General features: G+C 60.5%; 2 protein-coding genes across 9 annotated transcripts in view; both read right to left on the bottom strand.

Moving 5' to 3' along the window:
• Positions 1–7,870, bottom strand: part of RNF213 (ring finger protein 213) — a 56,551-nt gene extending 48,681 nt beyond the window's left edge. For 4 of the 6 annotated variants that reach the window (XM_075169319.1, XM_075169323.1, XM_075169325.1 and 1 more), the window contains exons 1-5: positions 7,473–7,870; positions 5,074–5,210; positions 2,539–2,753; positions 1,315–2,001; positions 477–658 (exon numbers count right to left, since the gene is read on the bottom strand). In XM_075169319.1, the coding sequence (XP_075025420.1) occupies positions 477–658; positions 1,315–2,001; positions 2,539–2,753; positions 5,074–5,182 (1,193 nt within the window). In that variant the 5' untranslated portion in view covers positions 5,183–5,210; positions 7,473–7,870. Of the gene's footprint in view, positions 1–476; positions 659–1,314; positions 2,002–2,538; positions 2,754–5,073; positions 5,211–6,383; positions 6,524–7,472 lie in introns of those variants that run through there. The other 2 variants (XM_075169321.1, XM_075169320.1) reach the window with 2 other exon arrangements.
• Positions 7,871–8,010: 140 nt separating this feature from the next.
• SLC26A11 (solute carrier family 26 member 11) lies at positions 8,011–16,242 on the bottom strand. Of its 3 annotated transcripts, none has more exons than XM_075169326.1 (16): positions 16,043–16,242; positions 15,564–15,756; positions 15,284–15,369; positions 14,352–14,431; positions 13,400–13,542; positions 12,953–13,128; positions 12,725–12,797; positions 12,253–12,303; positions 11,386–11,446; positions 10,956–11,011; positions 10,697–10,837; positions 10,439–10,566; positions 9,928–10,027; positions 9,558–9,694; positions 9,148–9,220; positions 8,011–8,931 (listed from the first exon to the last, which is right to left on the bottom strand). In XM_075169326.1, exons 1-16 carry the CDS (start codon positions 16,223–16,225, stop codon positions 8,837–8,839), a joined length of 1,776 nt encoding a protein of 591 aa, XP_075025427.1. In that variant the 5' UTR covers positions 16,226–16,242; the 3' UTR covers positions 8,011–8,836. The 3 variants fall into 3 exon arrangements, with proteins under 3 accessions (XP_075025427.1, XP_075025428.1, XP_075025429.1); XM_075169327.1 differs by having other exon boundaries at positions 9,558–9,691; XM_075169328.1 differs by lacking the exon at positions 12,253–12,303.
• Between the last annotated feature and the right edge of the window lie 67 nt (positions 16,243–16,309).

The following is a 16,309-nucleotide window of genomic DNA, read 5'->3' as shown; positions in this document are numbered from 1 at the left end:
ATCCCTGGAAGTATTTAAAAGACGTGTAGATGAGGCGCTTAGGGACATGGTTTAGTGGGCATGGTGTGTTGGGTTGACGGTTGGACACGATGATCTTAGAGGTCTTTTCCAACCTTAATGATTCTATGATTCTATGATTCTATGAAAAGAGTAAGAAATAAGAGGGCAATCTCTTTCTTTTATTCATCAGATACTCAAAAAGGTTCAAGTACCAAGTGTACCACATTACCCAGTGCATGACCTGTGCTGCAACTCCCAGTTAAACATTGGCTCTCTTTTGCATGAGCAGTAGTTTACCTCAGTTTTAAGGCAATTCTATTTCCACATATCCAAGACACATGCAGACCTAATCTTCCACATATCCAAGATACATGCAGACCTACTTCAATCCCCTGCCTCACTCTGGAGTCCTCTAGTCCTCCTCACACCAAACCCTGTAAGTGACGAATGCTGGGGAGCAGCAGGGGTGTTCTCACCTTTCTACAATCTTATCCACGGGTTTCTGGTTCCTTTGTGGCTTTTTGTCCTTGCAACTGTCTGTAACAGCTGAAGCATCATCCTTTCTAGCAACCTCAGGTCCTTTGGTCTGACATGTCTTCTCAGTTGCTTCATGCACCTTCTCACTTGGGCCCTTCTTTTTCTCCTTTGTGTCTTCATTCTGCGATAGGAAGACAAACAATGCCCAATTAAACAGGAGACTCTGGAAGTGCATCTGCAGAAATATCCAAAATCTCTTCAGATGCCTGGGAATATCCAGAAATCACAGCATATCAGCTAGCTTTCATACTTCTGGAAATACTAATCCCTCACTGAGGGAAGCTACTGGTTAAGGAAAATAATGCGTGGGTTGCAAGAGGAATCCAATCTACAAACATTGGCAAGAAGTGAGGTCAATAAGCCACAGGTTCCCAGAGGATGTGGTGTAAAGAAAATTAAAGATAATCAACAGCAATTTACAGCTTAACAAGCCTGTCTGCGAGTGGAGCAGAGACACCTACAAAGCATGAAGGTCTCCTCGTCAGAGGAGATCCGACAGAGCTCACTGGCGAGCACACCTGGAAGAGCTGGCTGGAGAACAGACAAGTTCACAGCTCCTGGGGATAACTGCGCAACCACTCAGTGAGAGCTGTGCTAGAACTGACACACAGGAGAGCAAAACTTGAAGAAACACTTCATAGTGTTCCCTGCTTTCGCCCCACATCCCCAGCCTCATGGTCTTCAGCTTTACTGACAGCACAAACGAATGTTAGCTATAAAGGGAAACTTTGCCCAATGCAATCAAATACTCACCAGAGTGTTTACTCACACACTTACCTTGGAAGGTGAACCGCTCACTTTCCGGCTGGTGTCGTCTTTATCCTTCCCAGCCTGCGAGCTTTTGACCACAGGTGGAGTCTTTGTGTCTTGACTTAGACGTTCAGCACAAGCAGTTGCTGGCTTACTTTTAGGCGCTCCCGTACCAGGAGACGACCCCGAGGAAACGCTCGCTCTCTTCCCTGTTGAGGCCAGTTTCTTACCGCTACCCGAGGACTGGGAATCTGGTTTGGTTTCCGGAAACTGGCCAGTGTCAGGGGCACGACTGTCCCGTTCCACGTTACTCCTGACCGTTTCTCCGCACTCTGTGGAACTTCCACCCCCCACCTTCTCCTTTGGGGCTGCAGAGCTTGGAGATGAGGCAGCCACATTATCCGTGCTGCTCTGCTTTGGTGGGGTCATCACATCTACGCTGCTGTGACTGCCTTCTGCAACTGCTTCCAGACTTCCAGCTTCCTTTCCCAGGTAACCCAACACCCTGTCGCTTTTGTGTGCGCCTCCACTGTCACCAGCAAGTACATCAGCACCCAGTTTGGCTACTTCACTGCCTGGGGTTTGGATTTCCTGTGGAATAACACATTTATCAGGCAATTCTGTGGTTTGAGCTGGTGCTGTGCTTAGAGAAGGCAGAGAGTCCTGCTCCCCGGAGCTGGAAGGACCTTTCTTTGCTTTATTCCTCCTCCTTTTCTATTAAAAAAAAAAAAGGAACAACAGAATGTCTGTTTATTCATTGTCTAAGAGAAATTCTTCGTCATCTCCTCCATTGCAGCTAGTACCAACATCTTCCTGCTACACTGGGTTAATGGAGAACAATCAGGAAGAGAAGGGACAAGACCAGCTACCATCTTCTATAGTAATAGGTGAAATGCAAGTAACTCTTGAGAATTCTGTAGTTTTAATATTCAAGGCTTTCTCAGCAGGAACACAGAGCAATGCTGAGCATGATGCTCACTAGCAAGATCAGGCCAATTACTAAGCTGAATTATGTGCTGTTTCCCTCAATGCAGCAAAGGTACTGTCAGGGGGAGCGGTACCGCTCAGCACATCAGCTGTCCACATACACAACACTTAACATAAGGAAATACATCTACAGTTTGCCTAGGAACACAGGCAGCAGTATCCAGATGCAGGCCAAAGGGATTCGTCCTGGGGCAGCCCAGCCTTATTGAGAGAGCAACAAGTTACCAGCTACTCCTGCTCCTCAGCACCGACAAAGAGCCTTACCCGCTTCTGTGACTTCTCAGAAGAAACACCAGCCACGCACTGAGGTGCGGTCTCTGAGGTATCACTTGGAGCTGTTACACCCTCCAGCAGCGATCCTCCCTCCTCCTCCTTTGTCTCAGTGGTGGAAGGCGGCCCGTCAGCACCTTCTCCCCTCACATCTCCTCCAGGCTCTGCTCCTGTATCAGGAACTGGAGCGGGCTTCACCTCTCTTCTTTCTGCAATGGAGGCAGGTTCATTGTTAAAGAGAGTCAGGAAAGAAAACAGTTCTCAGCTGTGGTGAGCAAGCAGGGTCTGCTGCTGACCCAAACTGAACACACAGGAGCTGCTTTGTTGTTCCGTGTTCAACGGCTACCACTAGCAATGACACCATCCTCCATCCCCAGCAAGTCTCCTTCCCTCTCCAAGGCCCCTGCAGTCAGCAGCAGAATAATTAAGATAAGAAACCACTGTATGGAGGTACTGATCTTTCTCTACTACCCCCAGCTAACATGCTACTGGCCGAAGCAGCAGGCGCTGGGAACCACAACTGCCTGTCAAAACGCTCAGGGACCCCCAAGATGTGCAGGGACAGTACATTGGCACTTCTCCGCTTTCTTAACCTTCTGGACTGGCTGTGTGACCTCTGCCACGCAGCTGAGTGTTGTGTCCAGGAAGGCATGGGAAACTTGCTTTTTATCTTCAACGGTTTTATCCAGTCCCTAAAACCTGTGAAAAGGCAGCTCAGATGTGAATCAGGCATCCGAGCAGATCTCCACCTTCTACAGGCCTGTTTTACAGGCTCTTCAGCACTGTCTCTACCCCAATTTTGAGAGCTTTTAACCTCTTTGAGTGGAGATCAACCAACACCAAAAGACACTGATTTCCTCTGGGTATTTTTGGGAGTAGGAGCACAAAAATCAAGGTGAAGGTAGCTCACAGCCCCTTGAGTATTACAGCCCAAAGGCTGCACCGTGCTTAATGACAGTGCGCTGTTTGGTACCTGAGGCAGGCACCCTTTGCAATATTGTTTCACATCCAATTTACTATCATGCCATTATCTGATGCCATTTCAACTCCTCCCTGAGCTCTTCCTGCTCCTCAGTGACTCCTCTGTTGACAGGGCTTGACCTGCACACATTTACTTGGTAGAACTCCCTGGTCCCCCAGACAGAGAGCATCTTTACCTGGTAAAGCACTACAACTCCTTCCACCACCTTTAATCATTGCCAGAAGCAGGGACAAAGCTTTCCGACCATCAGAACAGATGCTTTGGATGTTTTTCCTACAGCATTTAAGACCTGGAGATCCTGGGTTTGTTGCTTTGCCATTCTGGATTGCAGAGGGATTTGCTAAGAATTGATTGTCAGGACTACAGCAGGCTGATTCTGATTTAGTGTACTCTTTTCTGATCCTACTTCCAAACACACCAAAAGCAATTCTGGTGGCCCGGGTCATTCTCTCTTTAAGCAAATAAAGGATTAGGAAATATTTCCCTCAGTGTAACTGCGTTAATTGTGTACTTGATTCTGTTTCTATTCATACAGGCAGAATTAGCATGTTGTCAAACAGAAGTTCAGGCAGTGAATTCTAAACCTAACAATAAGCTGAAGATAAGAAATTCTGGTTCAAGAGGGACTAGACCGGTGTTGTGGTTTAAGCCGGCAGGGAGCTAAACACCACACAGATGTTTGCTCACTCCCCCTCAGCGGAATCGGGGCGAGAATTGAAAGAAAGGTAAAACTCGCGGGTTGAGATAAAGGCAATTTACTAGGACAGAAAAGGAAGGGACAATAATAATAATGATAAAAGACTATACAGAACAAGTGATGCACAATGCAATTGCTCACCACCCGCTGACTGATGCCCAGCCAGTTCCCGAGCAGTGGACCCCCGACCAGCTGTCCCTAGTTTATATGCTGAGCATGATGTCTTACAGTATGGAATATCCCTTTGGTCAGTGTCCCCTCCCAACTTCTTGTGCACCCCCATCCTGCTCGCTGGTGGGGCAGTGTGAGAAGCAGGAAAAGTCCTTGACTTAGTGTAAGCACTGCTCAGCAGTAACTAAAACATCAGTGTGTTATCAACATTCTTCTCATCCTAAATCCAAAACACAGCACTATACAGGCTACTAGGAAGAAAATTAACTCTATCCCAGACGAAACCAAGACAACTGGTCTTTGTAATACAGCATTCCATAAAAATGGCACCAGTTTACTGGCAAAACGGAAACTAGTTCAACTAGTGGAGAATGTGCGTAGGAGGTGTCAGCACCAGAAGAGAAGCCTCGCTTCTCTCTCCGTCCCCCACCAGTCACTGCAAAGCACGGAAATCTCTGTCTCTGGCAAGTAATGCAAGGGAAGTTTGAAACGAGAGCAGCATGTAATGACCTGGCCAGAGCAGAGCAGCCCAGAGCTACACAAGCACCAGGGCTTACACAAGAACCAGTGGACACCCACAGCCTCTGGTCACTGTGCAGCCCCAGGGCACTCCAGCACCATGCTCCAGCCAGCCCCCCGCATAGTGTCCCCCAGCTCACCCCGCATTGCATCCTCCTACCTGAATCCTCGTCCCCAGTACCGGCGACGGGAGCCAGCTGGGCCCCACATTTGCTGCAAGAACCGGGAGAATCATCCCCAGAAACAAAGTGACACACACGGCACTTCATGTCTCCCAGCTGCAAACTCTGCGATAAGCTTTTTCGGAGCCACAGAGGGAAGAGAAAAGGATGGGGCAGAAAGAGAAATACAAATATTAATGTGAAGTAATGAAGTCACATAACCTTCCCCCTGGCTCTGGTTTTATTTTCAGGGAACAAACGGTGATACTCAAAAGCAAGGCCCTCAGCTGCGGGGGCTGAGGGGGCTTCGCCGGCCGGCTGTGCATGAGCCAGCAGCCGCCATCCCTCAGCTCCACCAGCTCACAGGCTTTAAACGCTTTAAATAATAAGCAAACAGAAATAGCTACTCCACTCTGCACAGACACCTTCTGTAATTAAACGCATTTGGGAAGGCACCGGGCTCGGCAGGGCCCAGCGGGGGCAGCGCAGCCCAGCAGGCCCGGATACGGGCCGAGCCACACCCCGCCGCCAGGGCGGGCTCGGGCGGCCTCACTGGCAGGCCCCGCTCCCTGCCCTCGGCAGCCTGGAGGTCTGCAGGGTGCTGCTCCCGCCGGACGAGCCGGGAGCCCCGTCCCCCGGGGGACGGCTGGGGCCGGGAGGGACAGCCCCGGGCACAGCCCGCAGGCCGCAGCCCCGGCCCTCACCTGCACCGCCCGGGGCGGAGGCGGGGCTGACCCTTGGGCGGAGCCTATATGCAAATGAAGTGCCGCTCGTTCCCCGCTAATAGGCGCCAACTGCCGCCTCTCCCCGGGTAGATATGCAAACGAGCCAGGTGGATGGACCAATGGCGTGGAGAAGGGCCGGCGGAATGCAAATGAGGCCCGTTAGGTGAGCGCCGGCGGGCAAGGGGCGGAGCTGCCTGCGGCTCCCAGCCCTCGCGGGGGGCGGGGGCACCGGGGGGCACCGGGGGTTGGGGGCCAGGATGGCCGGGGGGCGGGGAGGCACCGGGGGGGCGCCGGTACGGCGGGGCGCGCCGCGGGGAGGAGGCATCACCGAGGGGTAGGGGGACACCGGGCGGAGAACGGAGGGGAGTGCGCAGGGACGGCCGGACGCACCGCGGGGGGGGGGGGCGAGGCGCAGCGGGAGGCTGCAGCGGGGCCCGGAGCCCGCAGCGCGCCGCCGCACCTGGGCCCGGCAGGGGACCCCCCCCGGCCCCCGCACCGCCCTCACCAAAGCCCCCTGCAAGCCCAGGCCCGGTGCCCTGGCCCAGCCCGCCCCGCCACCCGCCTGCCCCGGCCACGCAACTCACCGACGGGCCGGGCACCGGGCCGGGGACCGGCACCTCCAGCTCCCGCTCCGCCGAGCCGCCTCCCGCCCGGCAAAGTTTCGCTTTTCCGCCGAGCCGCCAAGTTTCGTTTCTGGGGCGTCGCCGCCACCTCCCCCCGCCCGGCCCCGGCCCGGCCCGGCCAATCCCGCCCGGCCCGGCAGCGGCTCCCGCCGCCTTCCCCCGGGGTCCCGCCCCGCGGGGGCTGCCCGCGGTCCCCCCCCGCCGGGCCCCCGGGCGTCTGCAGGCGGCAGCGCTGCCCGAGAGCGGGCCGGGCCGCCGGGCGTCCTCGGGGCACCGGAGAAGCGCAGCAAAGGGCAGCTGCCGTCGGGGGGGAGCGGGCGCTCTGCTCTCCCCGGGACCGCCAACCCCGCCCGGTGCCGCTGCTGCGAGAGCCTTGCCACAGCCCGGCCCGTGGCGGGGGGCTCGGGAGGCTTCTCACCGGTGGCCAGTTCCAGCCCAGAGCTGGTTGCCCGCTGCCCACTCCGGCTGCCCCGGGCCGGCGGGGCAGTGCCGGTGGGGACGGGCTCAGCCCCCTTCACTTCCTTCTGAGCCCCGAGCTCCAGCAAAGCCCCTCTTTTTTCTACTTGTGGCTGGCGGGGTGGAGACCACCTACCCCCTCCACGGCCTGGAGGGAAACGTCCCTCGGGCCGCGATCGATCGTTCCTTGTTCCCGTCTGAGCTGCTGCAGTGAGGCGGGCGGCAAACGGTCGCCAACAGGCTCCGCAGGCCGGGGCTGGGTCAGCGCTGGGGGCGGCCGGGGGGTGTTTCACCCTTCTGTGACATGCACAGGCAGCGCAGGGGTGCAGGACGGGGCCTGCCAGCAGCGGTGGGGAGGGCAAGGGTGTCGGAGGAAAACACATCGTCCTGGATCCAACAGCCAAAAGTGGGGCTGTCACCCCGTCCCCGGATCGGGCTGGCACCGGGCTGGCCTGATCTTCACTAGCGCTCACACGCTCACTCGCACACACGGGTTCGAGCACACGCTATTTACACACGACCGGCCCTTTTTACCCCGTTACCCCGCTCTTTTCCCACTCGTGCTCCTCCGAGCGCCCCCGGGCCGGGGGTTACCTGAGCCCCCTCCTGCCGCTGCCTCACCGAGCTCCTCTCTGGGCCTGCGGAGCAGCTGCCGCAGCACGGCCTGACGCAGCGCAGGGCTGCAGCCGGCTGCCACGCGACGTGAAGGGGAATGGGTCGAACCTGCTCCGTCTCTGTGCTGGTCACTCCTTGGGTGGGGAGATGGATGGACGGGTGGACAGGCAGAGACGGCACGCGTGCCCTTCCAGTTCTGCAAATGCTTCTCTGCTGCCGGCGCAGCGAAGAACTCGCCGCCCAGCACTGCTCCGCTGCAGAAATGCTCCTCCAGCCTTCGGCAGCACAACCTTGCAGTTTTGTGCCTCGCGGGCACCTCTGCGGCCCCTGCGAAACCTTTGGCAGGAGGAGCTGTGCCGGAGCACGCCTTCAGGCAGTGAGCAACCGCGCAGCCTGAGCCTGGTTTCAGTTTCTCTTCCTTGGTCTGCTCAGCAGTGCCCAGAAATTAGAGCTTAATTTCTCCTTCCCACACAAAAGGCAGAAGCTTTCCCCAAAGGAAGACAGAGCTCATGCTGACTCATTTGCAATTACTGCTTTATTATACCCTCCTTACGGGGGTGTCAGGCAAGGGCACTTCAGGAAAACTGCTTCCTCCTGAACCCTGCCCTCCCAGCCCCGCTGCCTGACTGCTCTATTGCTTTTTGCACCCATTTCCCAGCAAGGCAAGCACAGCTGGTGTCACGGTGCCTGTCCCCTCGGGTGCTTGGCAGGAGTCAGGCGAGGGGCTGCACCCATGGGGGGACAGCCCAGCCCTGCCCGATGGCAGCATTTGGCAGAAAACCCCACACACCAAGAGGGATCAGTAAGGAGTAAAATCACGGATGTTTTTTATCTCCCAGCAGCCTGAGGTCAGGAGCTGCAGCATGCCCTTGGGCCTGGAGGGCAGCGCCAACATTGTTGAAACTCACTTTGAAAGAGTATGCTCTGCGTCGGAGTTCAGTGTGTCCCAGAATAAGAAAAGTCTCCAGAATTAAAATAGCTGATTTTAAAAAGACAGCAGCTTCTAGGATGGGGAAGGCCTGGAGGAGGGATGGCTTCTTCCTGATGACCGTGATAGGGAACAGTTTTGCCCCACTAATCCCTTCCACGGACCATCTGTACTTGGCCTTGCTCTGCCCTCCCCTGCGTGGGACGAGGACGGTCCCAGCCCCGACAGGCATCCCACCAGCCGCCCAGGAGGCAGGACAGGGCAGGCAGCTCCCGTGGAGGGTGTTGGTCAGATGTCACGGGGGTGTCACAGCCAGCGCTCTGCACGGCACAGGACGTACAGCCCTGGCGCAATCGGAAGCGAGGAGATGGCAAGGCAATGCTGTCCCTGAGGAGATCCCAGGCGGCTTCTCCACTCACTGGATGAGCCCCGCGGGCAGCAGCGAGCTCTCGCTGGTGCTGGTGAAGGGGGCTGCCGCGCCGCCCCCCAGCTCTGCTCCTCCACACCGCTCTGAGCCAGGAAGGGGGAGAAGCAGGACAGAGTTAAGCCAAGGCTCACCACGAATCCCCGAGGCCGGGGTGACCCCACTCTCTGGAGGGGTTCCTGCTCGCCTTCCCGGGAGCCCTGCAGCCCCCTGCACTGCAGTTTTGGGGCCTGACCGCCGCTCTGCAGCAGCCTGGGGGACCCCAGCCCCAGGAGAGCACCTGGGGCAGCCCAGAGCCTCACCTGCCTCATCCGGGCTGGGGAAATGCTGGAATCCTTCTAAGTCTGCAGACAGCAGGACTTGGAGAACAGGGTCCTGAGGGCAGAGAAACCTGGGCTGGGGGAGCCTGCTGCTGGCCGCTTCCCATCTCTCCGGGGCTGTGAGCCCCCCAGCCAGCCCAGGGCAGAGGATGCAGCCCTTCCCACCGCCCCGCATCCCGCAGCTGGACTCAGACGCTGCAGCCTCCACCGCTTTGAGATGAAGGTGCTCCCAGAAGAGGCAGCAGCATCCTCGCGGCAGGTGCCAGCGGCCAGCGCAGGCGGTGCGGGGAAGGCATCGGCGCAGAGCCTCCCCCCGGAGCAGAGCTGACGCCTGGCGTGGGGAGAGGCAGCAGGACCCGGCACGGGGCCGGCCAAGGCTGCGTCCCACGTACCTGCAGGCTGCAGAAGGCCAGCGAGAGGCCGTGCTTGCGCAGCTCCCGCAGCAGCTCTGCCAGCCCCACCACCACCGTGTAATCGATGCTGCTGATGTGGCGACAGTCCAGGATGACGGAGCGTGGTGGAGATGCTGCTGGAAGAAGAGCATACGGTCATGTCCCTGACGAGTCCAGAAATGACCAGCCCAGGGGACACAGCCCTTAGAGCCAGAGCCGTGGCTGGAAGGGGTGAGACAGCCTCGGGAGAGCGGCAGCGGCCAGGGGCTGGCGCTGCTTGCACTTGCCACCCCCCTCAGCAGCGATCCAGGTGGGCACCGGGTTACAGCCGGGTCCCCAGGACAAGCCGGCGGGCCGGGGAGCACCGTACCTGCCAGGGCGCGGCTGCACACGGTGTCCCGGAGGCACTCGATGGCTGGGAAGTGCAGGCTGCTCCCCGGCTGCACCAGGAGCACGTCCCCCTCCGACACCTGCGCAAGACCCCGGAGGAGGGGGATGAGTCACGGGGAGCTCGGGGCTGTGACCTTCCCCAGGCGGGGGACAAAGCAAAGCACTGTCCTTCCTGCTGGCCGGGGACACGCAGGAGCCCCCATCCCTCAGGGAAACTCCCCTCCTGCACACAGCCCAGGCTCAGCAGGAACAGGGACAGCGGTGCCTCCCTCTCCTGCTCTCAGCTCCTGGGATACCCTTTCCTCGTGCTCCTTGAAAGGGGTCCCTGCGCTGCACTGACAGCAGGCTGGGGACACGGGATAGGGCGGGAGCAGGTCAGAAGCATCCTGCACCCCAAAGCCGCGCTGTCCTCGGGGAGCCCTCTCCCAGCTCCCCACTCCCTGGCAAGCCTGGCTAACCCCGCTGCATCCAAGGCGAGGCGTGAAGCCCACCTCTATTGGGGGCCTGGCAATGGAGTAGAGGAGGAGAATCCCTGAGACCAGCACCCCGGCCACGATGCCATACTGGACCTCCCAGAAGCAGAGCAGGAATGTCACGCAGAGGGGCACAAGGTCCAGCCCTGCAAGAGAGATGACCCAGGCTCAGCTGCGCCTTGTCCTTGTACCACAGGGCCCTGCGGGACAGCGCCTGCTCTGCAGGCAGAGCCGGGTTGTGTCGGGGGATCGACCGCCCCGGGCTCGTGCCCTCACTCTTAACCCGCCAGAGCGTCCTGAAGATCCCCGCGTCAAACATGGGGACCACGGCCGAGATGATGACAGCGGCCAGCGCCGCTTTGGGGATGTAGTAGAAGAGCGAGGTGAGGTACGCCAGCGAGAGCAGGACCAGGGCGCCTGCGGGAGACGGGGAGCACCTGAGCCACGGGGCCCACAGCACCCAGAGTGCCTGGGGGGAGCGGGTGCTGGGCAAGGGGGCCTGCAGAGCAGCCCACGGGGGGGTCAGGGGCTCTACCTGTGACAAGCCCTCCTGCGGGCGTGCAGACGCCCGATTGCGCATTCACCGCTGTCCTGAAATGCAAAGCAACACGCTGTCCCAGGCTGCGCTGGGGCTGGCCGGGGCCGGCAGCTGCCCCCACCGCTGCCCAGAGACCCCACCCAGGAAAACCACCCACCCCATCACACCCCACCAGGGAGAAAAGTGAGCAAGCCCGCGGGTCCCAGCCTGCAGCAGGACCACAGAGCACGCAAGATGGGAGGGAAGTCACCGGGGGACCCATGCATAGCCCGGCAGGCAAGGTGGGCAGCTGGGGACCAGGACACGAGGTGAGGGACCCTCCAGGGTCTGCACAACCTTCCACCCAAGATCTTGCAGAGCCCCCTCACCACACAGCCCCAGCAAGCGTCCTGCGGGCTGGGGCTCCACTCCCCTGCCTGCTACCCACCGGCCGAAGCTGCCCGTGATGGGATACGACGAGACGAAGGAGCCCAGGATGTTGGCGAAGCCTGCAGTGGGGAAGGAGAGGGGCTGGGGATGCTGCAGCTATGGGAGGCACTGCCCGGGGCCGCGAGACCGGTCTGTGCCCCTGCAGTCACCCCCTCCATCCCCGGGCTGGTACCCGGGGCCAGATCAGAGCCCGTCCAGCCATGTGAGCTGGGCTCAGGCTGCTCTGGAAATTGCTAAGCTGTGAGAAAGGCTGGGGGGGCACCACGCAAGATGAGGAAGGTAAAACTTCAGGAGGAGGTAGGACTGCTGAGATGGGGATCTCTGGCAGCTCGGGGCTGCGGGACTGTGGGAAAGTAACGGAAGATCGGCAAGGAAGATTGTAAAGACTCTCAAGCGACTTGCAGCGGGGGTGTCAAAAAACACATCTATCATACCAATTGTTGTTTGGCCTTGTGTGTTGGACAAGCAGAACATCTGTGTTTAGATAACACAGGCCTGTGATAGACTCAGAGGCACCCTATCGAACAGGCTTGAGATTCCTGCCCTGCTGTGGGAAAGATCAAAGCACAGTGGTAAACTACGCCTGCGCGAATGCTTGATTAACAGGCAAAACCAGCAGGCTCGGTGATCCGCTAGCATGGACCGAGCTCCGCGGTGCCTGCGTTCCTGCATGTGTGCCTCTGCCTGGGTGCTGCTTCGGGGATCCCCCAGTTGGTGAGGTAACGAAAATAAATTTACTATTTGCATTTCATCCGTGGTTTCGTGGTTGTTCCTGCACCCTGCCTGTGCCGGCTCACAGAGGGACACATGGCGGTGCTGGGCCGGATCCCCACTCCCTGCCCTCCTGCTCCAAGCGGCCTCTTACCCATAGCCAGCAGCTCCTGGTTGGGGTCAATCCTGTAATCGTTCTGTGAGGCTGAAAGGAGACGAGCGGCATTGCCCAGAGCTTCCCGCAGGCACGACCCGCCATGCGCACGGAGCGGGGCCGGCAGTGCCTGGGACAGCCATGGGGCTCCGTCCTGGCACCCCCTCGTCCCGGCACCCCCCATCCCGGCACCCCCCGAGCAGCCCAAGACAATGCTCAGCTCCTGTGCAAACTCCAGCCATGCACGGTGCAGGACCCCCCCAGCCAGGCATGGGGCAGCTGCCTGGCCAGGGGAGGGGGTCAGCAGCGCCCCACGGGACCCCTCCTGCCAGCCCACGCCATGAACCGGGCTCGGCACGGGCAGCCCAGTCCCTCCCGCTGCCCCCGTGGGAACAGCAACGTCCCCAGCACCCCCGGCCCCTGCAGAGCCCCCTCCTGAGAGCGCAGGCGCGGGAGCCTGGCGCAGCCGTACCAAAAGCCTTGGCAATCGCAACCGTCTCCAGCAGGCCCATGAGCGGGACCACGGCCAGCCCGACCCCCATGTCCTGGGAGGGAAGGACGCGGTGAGTGCTGCCACCGAGGGACGAGGGTCGCCCCGCAGCAGAGCCTCCTCCCGCTGCGCGGGGAGCCAGCAAACGCAGGAGTAAGGAGACAGCAGTCCGCGGGGAGCCCAGCCTGCGCCGGCCAGCCTGGCACCCACCTCCACCATGCTCCTGAAGGGGACGGTGCCGTTGGGTGCAGCCATGGAGAAGCACGGCAGCCGGAAGGCAGGGAGGCCCTGGGGGATGCTGCCGGTGAGCGTGAGCGACTGGGAGCCCATCACCTGGAAGGAGTAAGCAACCAGGCCAGCAAACAGGACCACGAGGGCGTTGCGTGCTGCAGCGAAGAGAGCAACCATGAAAACCTGCCTGCAGCCCAGCGTGGCGGGAGGGACGGCAGGAGGTGGGTACCCAGGCTGCTGAGGTTTTCCAAGCCTTAGGAAGGGGCATGCACAGCAGCCGGACCATCCTTGGGACTTCGTCCTCCCCGACCCACCTCCAGGTCTCAGCTCCTGCCGAGCTGGGCTTTACCAGTTTTGGGCTCTCTCTTCCTTGCCCAGAAGAGACGAGACCGCAGGAGGGGAGAGGGCAGGGGATGGCCAACGCACCCGTGGCGGAGGTCCAGACGATCAGGTGGCTGACCCTGGTAGCCAGCGGCTCCGCACGGGAAGCTCGGGGCAGGTGGCTCTTCATCGCCCGGAGCCCCACCAGCGCAGCCAGGCAGGCCAGCCCCAGGACGGCGTCCCCGGCCCTGCAACAGGCACATCACTGCCAGCCCAAACGCGCTGCGGGGCACAGGGGGAGCTACCGCAAAGCCCCGGGGGAGGAAGAGCGTGTGCCCAGGCACGTGCCACGGCTCTGCAGGGAGGTGCACAGCTCGCAGGGACGCTGCCGGCACCTCCGCACCGCCGGCAAAACGCGTCACCTCCCTGGGGGGCAGCAGGGGAGGGAGGAGGGGGTCCCCCAGTCAGCGGTATGATGCTAATGGGTTTGTGGGCTCTTCATAAAGAGGGAAGCAGGACCCTTGTGACAGGCAGGATCTGTGCAGTGGGATCTGCCTCCTCCCCCTCCCGGCTAGGCAGGGAGGTCTTCTCCAGCCGTGAGGAAGCTGACCCTGTGTGTCCCTGCACTGTGTGTGAAACCCAGGCTGCGGCACAGACCCCGAGCCACGGGGGCAGCTAATGGGAGAGGGTGGGGGCATGGGGATGCCTGAGCTCCCTCTTGGACTGTCAAAAATTGAAGGAGACCTTACGACACAGAGAGTCCCCAGGGTGTGTCTTTGGGCTGGCAAAATCCTGGTGTACCTAACTGGGAGCGGAAAATAGGACAAGTCTGCCCCATCCTTCCCCTGTAGCAGGTTTGGAGCCCACGTGCTCCCCTGTCTTCAAACTTCCAGCTCAAATGGAAATGGCTGAGAACAAGCACTTGTGTCACAGTGCTGGCCAGGGACCAAGAAATCGGTCCAAGGTGTGACCAAAGAGATGGGGAGCGAAGCAGCAAAGCCTGAGACCCCGGAGCTGCAGGGGGACGGAGCAGGGCAGGCGCAGGGATGGTGCTGACCTGGTCTCCCCGATCCTCCGCAGCGTCTCATACACCTGCAGGAAAAACTGCCGAGGGATCCCCTGCAGCCCCAGGATGTTCTGTGCAGGAAGACAAAGCCTGGTGAAAGCCTGGCACAACCCAAGCTGCCGGGTGCTGTGGAGGGACGGCCAGGAGCACCGGGGCTCAGCCCTGCCCGGGGCCCTGGCACAGGCACGGTGTCGGCGCTGCTGGGGGGAGAGCTCCTCAGCGACCACCCTGTGCCCCACGCTCCAGGACAGCCCTTTCCCTGCGCGGCTCCGTGCAGGCAGGGCTCAGAGATGCTCTGAGATGCCTCCACCCCGTCCTGCACACACGACTGCGCAGCTCCCGGGAGGGGGTTCAGTTTGGGGCCCAGCCCAGCCTGCGCAGCCCTGCCGTCCCCCTGCACCGTGCCGGGAGCAGCAGCAAGGGCCCAGCGCCTTTGCAGCAGCCCCTGCTGCGACCGCAGCCATTAGCCAACACCGTCCCGCTGGTTCCTCGCGCAGCCTGACACATCTCCCCGAGTCTCTGATTTTGGTTAACCACAAAGGAAGCACTGCAGCCCCAGAAGAGCCGGAGGGCCTCAGGTCCCTGAGGGGCCAGCGAGGGACCAGCAGAGCTGCAAACCCACCATGCCTGAGAATCACCCAGCACCTCCCGCAAGTGACCAAATCAAATGTCCTGGTTTTACTGGGGTCCTGAATGCCACCAGCTGGTCACAGGCAGAGGGTGCGTTCAGCTTGGCCTGCTCAGAACAGAGCACTCAGGGACCCACCGGCACTGCTGGCAGGGGGGACCTGTGCCCCCTTTGCAGCTCCTACCTCTCACACCGAGCACATCGCCCAGCCCAGGACTAAATATCCCAGCTCTGCAGCACGGCCAGCTCCAGGAGAGAGCAGGCAAGGCATCCAGAGCAGACCAGCAGATCCTACCTTGATCTGGTTGAAGCTAATGGTGATGGAAGCAGCCGATGTAAACCCTTTAATGACCGGGTAGGAAATGAAATCCAGAAGGAAACCTGTGGGGACGGGTGGCAGTAAGCACACTGCTGGCCCCGGCGGGGAGCACAGGGTGTTTGCATGCACACAGAGCTGTCACAAGCGTTAGCGGGACAACTCCAGCATCTCAGAGAGCACAGGGGAGGGGGGGAACAACTGTGGGATGTACAGCAATATCCTAAAAATACAACCACGCACGGCAAGAGCATCTCACCGAGGTGCAGGAGCCCCATGGCCAGCTGGATGCAACCGGAGAGGAAGGCAAGCAGGATGGCATAGACAGGCTCGTGGAACGCATAAGAAGAGACAAGCAGCGACATGATGGCTGTGGGACCCAGCGTCACGTCCTTGGCGGTGCCCAGGAAGCAGTAGACAAAGCAGCCCATGAAGGAAGAATAGAGGCCGTACTGCGCGGGGACAAAAGGAGCACTGGCACGGCGCTCGGAGATGGGAAACGCCAGGCACCTCCAGGACGAGGAGGGCTGGGCTGCCCTCAGGTCCCTCCAGCGCCCGCAGCCAGCCCTGAGCAAACACACGGCGTCTGCGGCTTCCTGCTGCCGAAAACGGGCGACTGCTCGGGGCCAGCCCTCGGCCGCCCGGCCGTCCAGCCCCCCCGCCCTGCCCACCAGGCCGCAGCACAGCCAGGGAGCGGGTGTCCCCGGGCGCCCACGGCCGCAGGGCACCGCCACCCACCTGGAGCGGCAGCCCGGCCACCTCGGCGTACGCCAGCGCCTGCGGCACGACGGTGAGCCCCACGGTCAGGCCGGCGATCAGGTCGAGCTGCAGCCAGGCCAGGGAATAGCGCGGGAGCCAGCGCAGGGCGGGCAGCCTCGCCCGCAGCCCCGGCCACGGGCAGCTCTGCCGGGGACCCGGCATGGCCGGGGCAGCGTCCCCCGGCCCGGCCGCCTCCAGCCGCCCCCGGCCCCGGCCCGGCCGCGCCGGGCTCCCCGACACGCCGCG

Source organism: Calonectris borealis, chromosome 20, assembly GCF_964195595.1.
Source record: "Calonectris borealis chromosome 20, bCalBor7.hap1.2, whole genome shotgun sequence".
Lineage (NCBI taxonomy): Eukaryota > Metazoa > Chordata > Aves > Procellariiformes > Procellariidae > Calonectris > Calonectris borealis.
The sequence above is the reverse complement of the archived record's forward strand: the minus strand, read 5'-3'. Positions and strand labels throughout refer to the sequence as shown.

What these genes read in the sequence shown, in the direction of transcription:
- SLC26A11 (XM_075169326.1), bottom strand. Translation starts at nt 16,225, where the DNA reads ATGCCGGGTCCCCGGCAGAGCTGCCCGTGGCCGGGGCTGCGGGCGAGG. An exon ending in TGGCCGGGCTGCCGCTCCAG is followed by an intron (nt 15,757 to 16,042) that starts GTGGGTGGCGGT and finishes GTCCCCGCGCAG; the next exon opens with TACGGCCTCTATTCTTCCTT. An exon ending in CGCAGGAGGGCTTGTCACAG is followed by an intron (nt 10,838 to 10,955) that starts GTAGAGCCCCTG and finishes CGTCTCCCGCAG; the next exon opens with GCGCCCTGGTCCTGCTCTCG.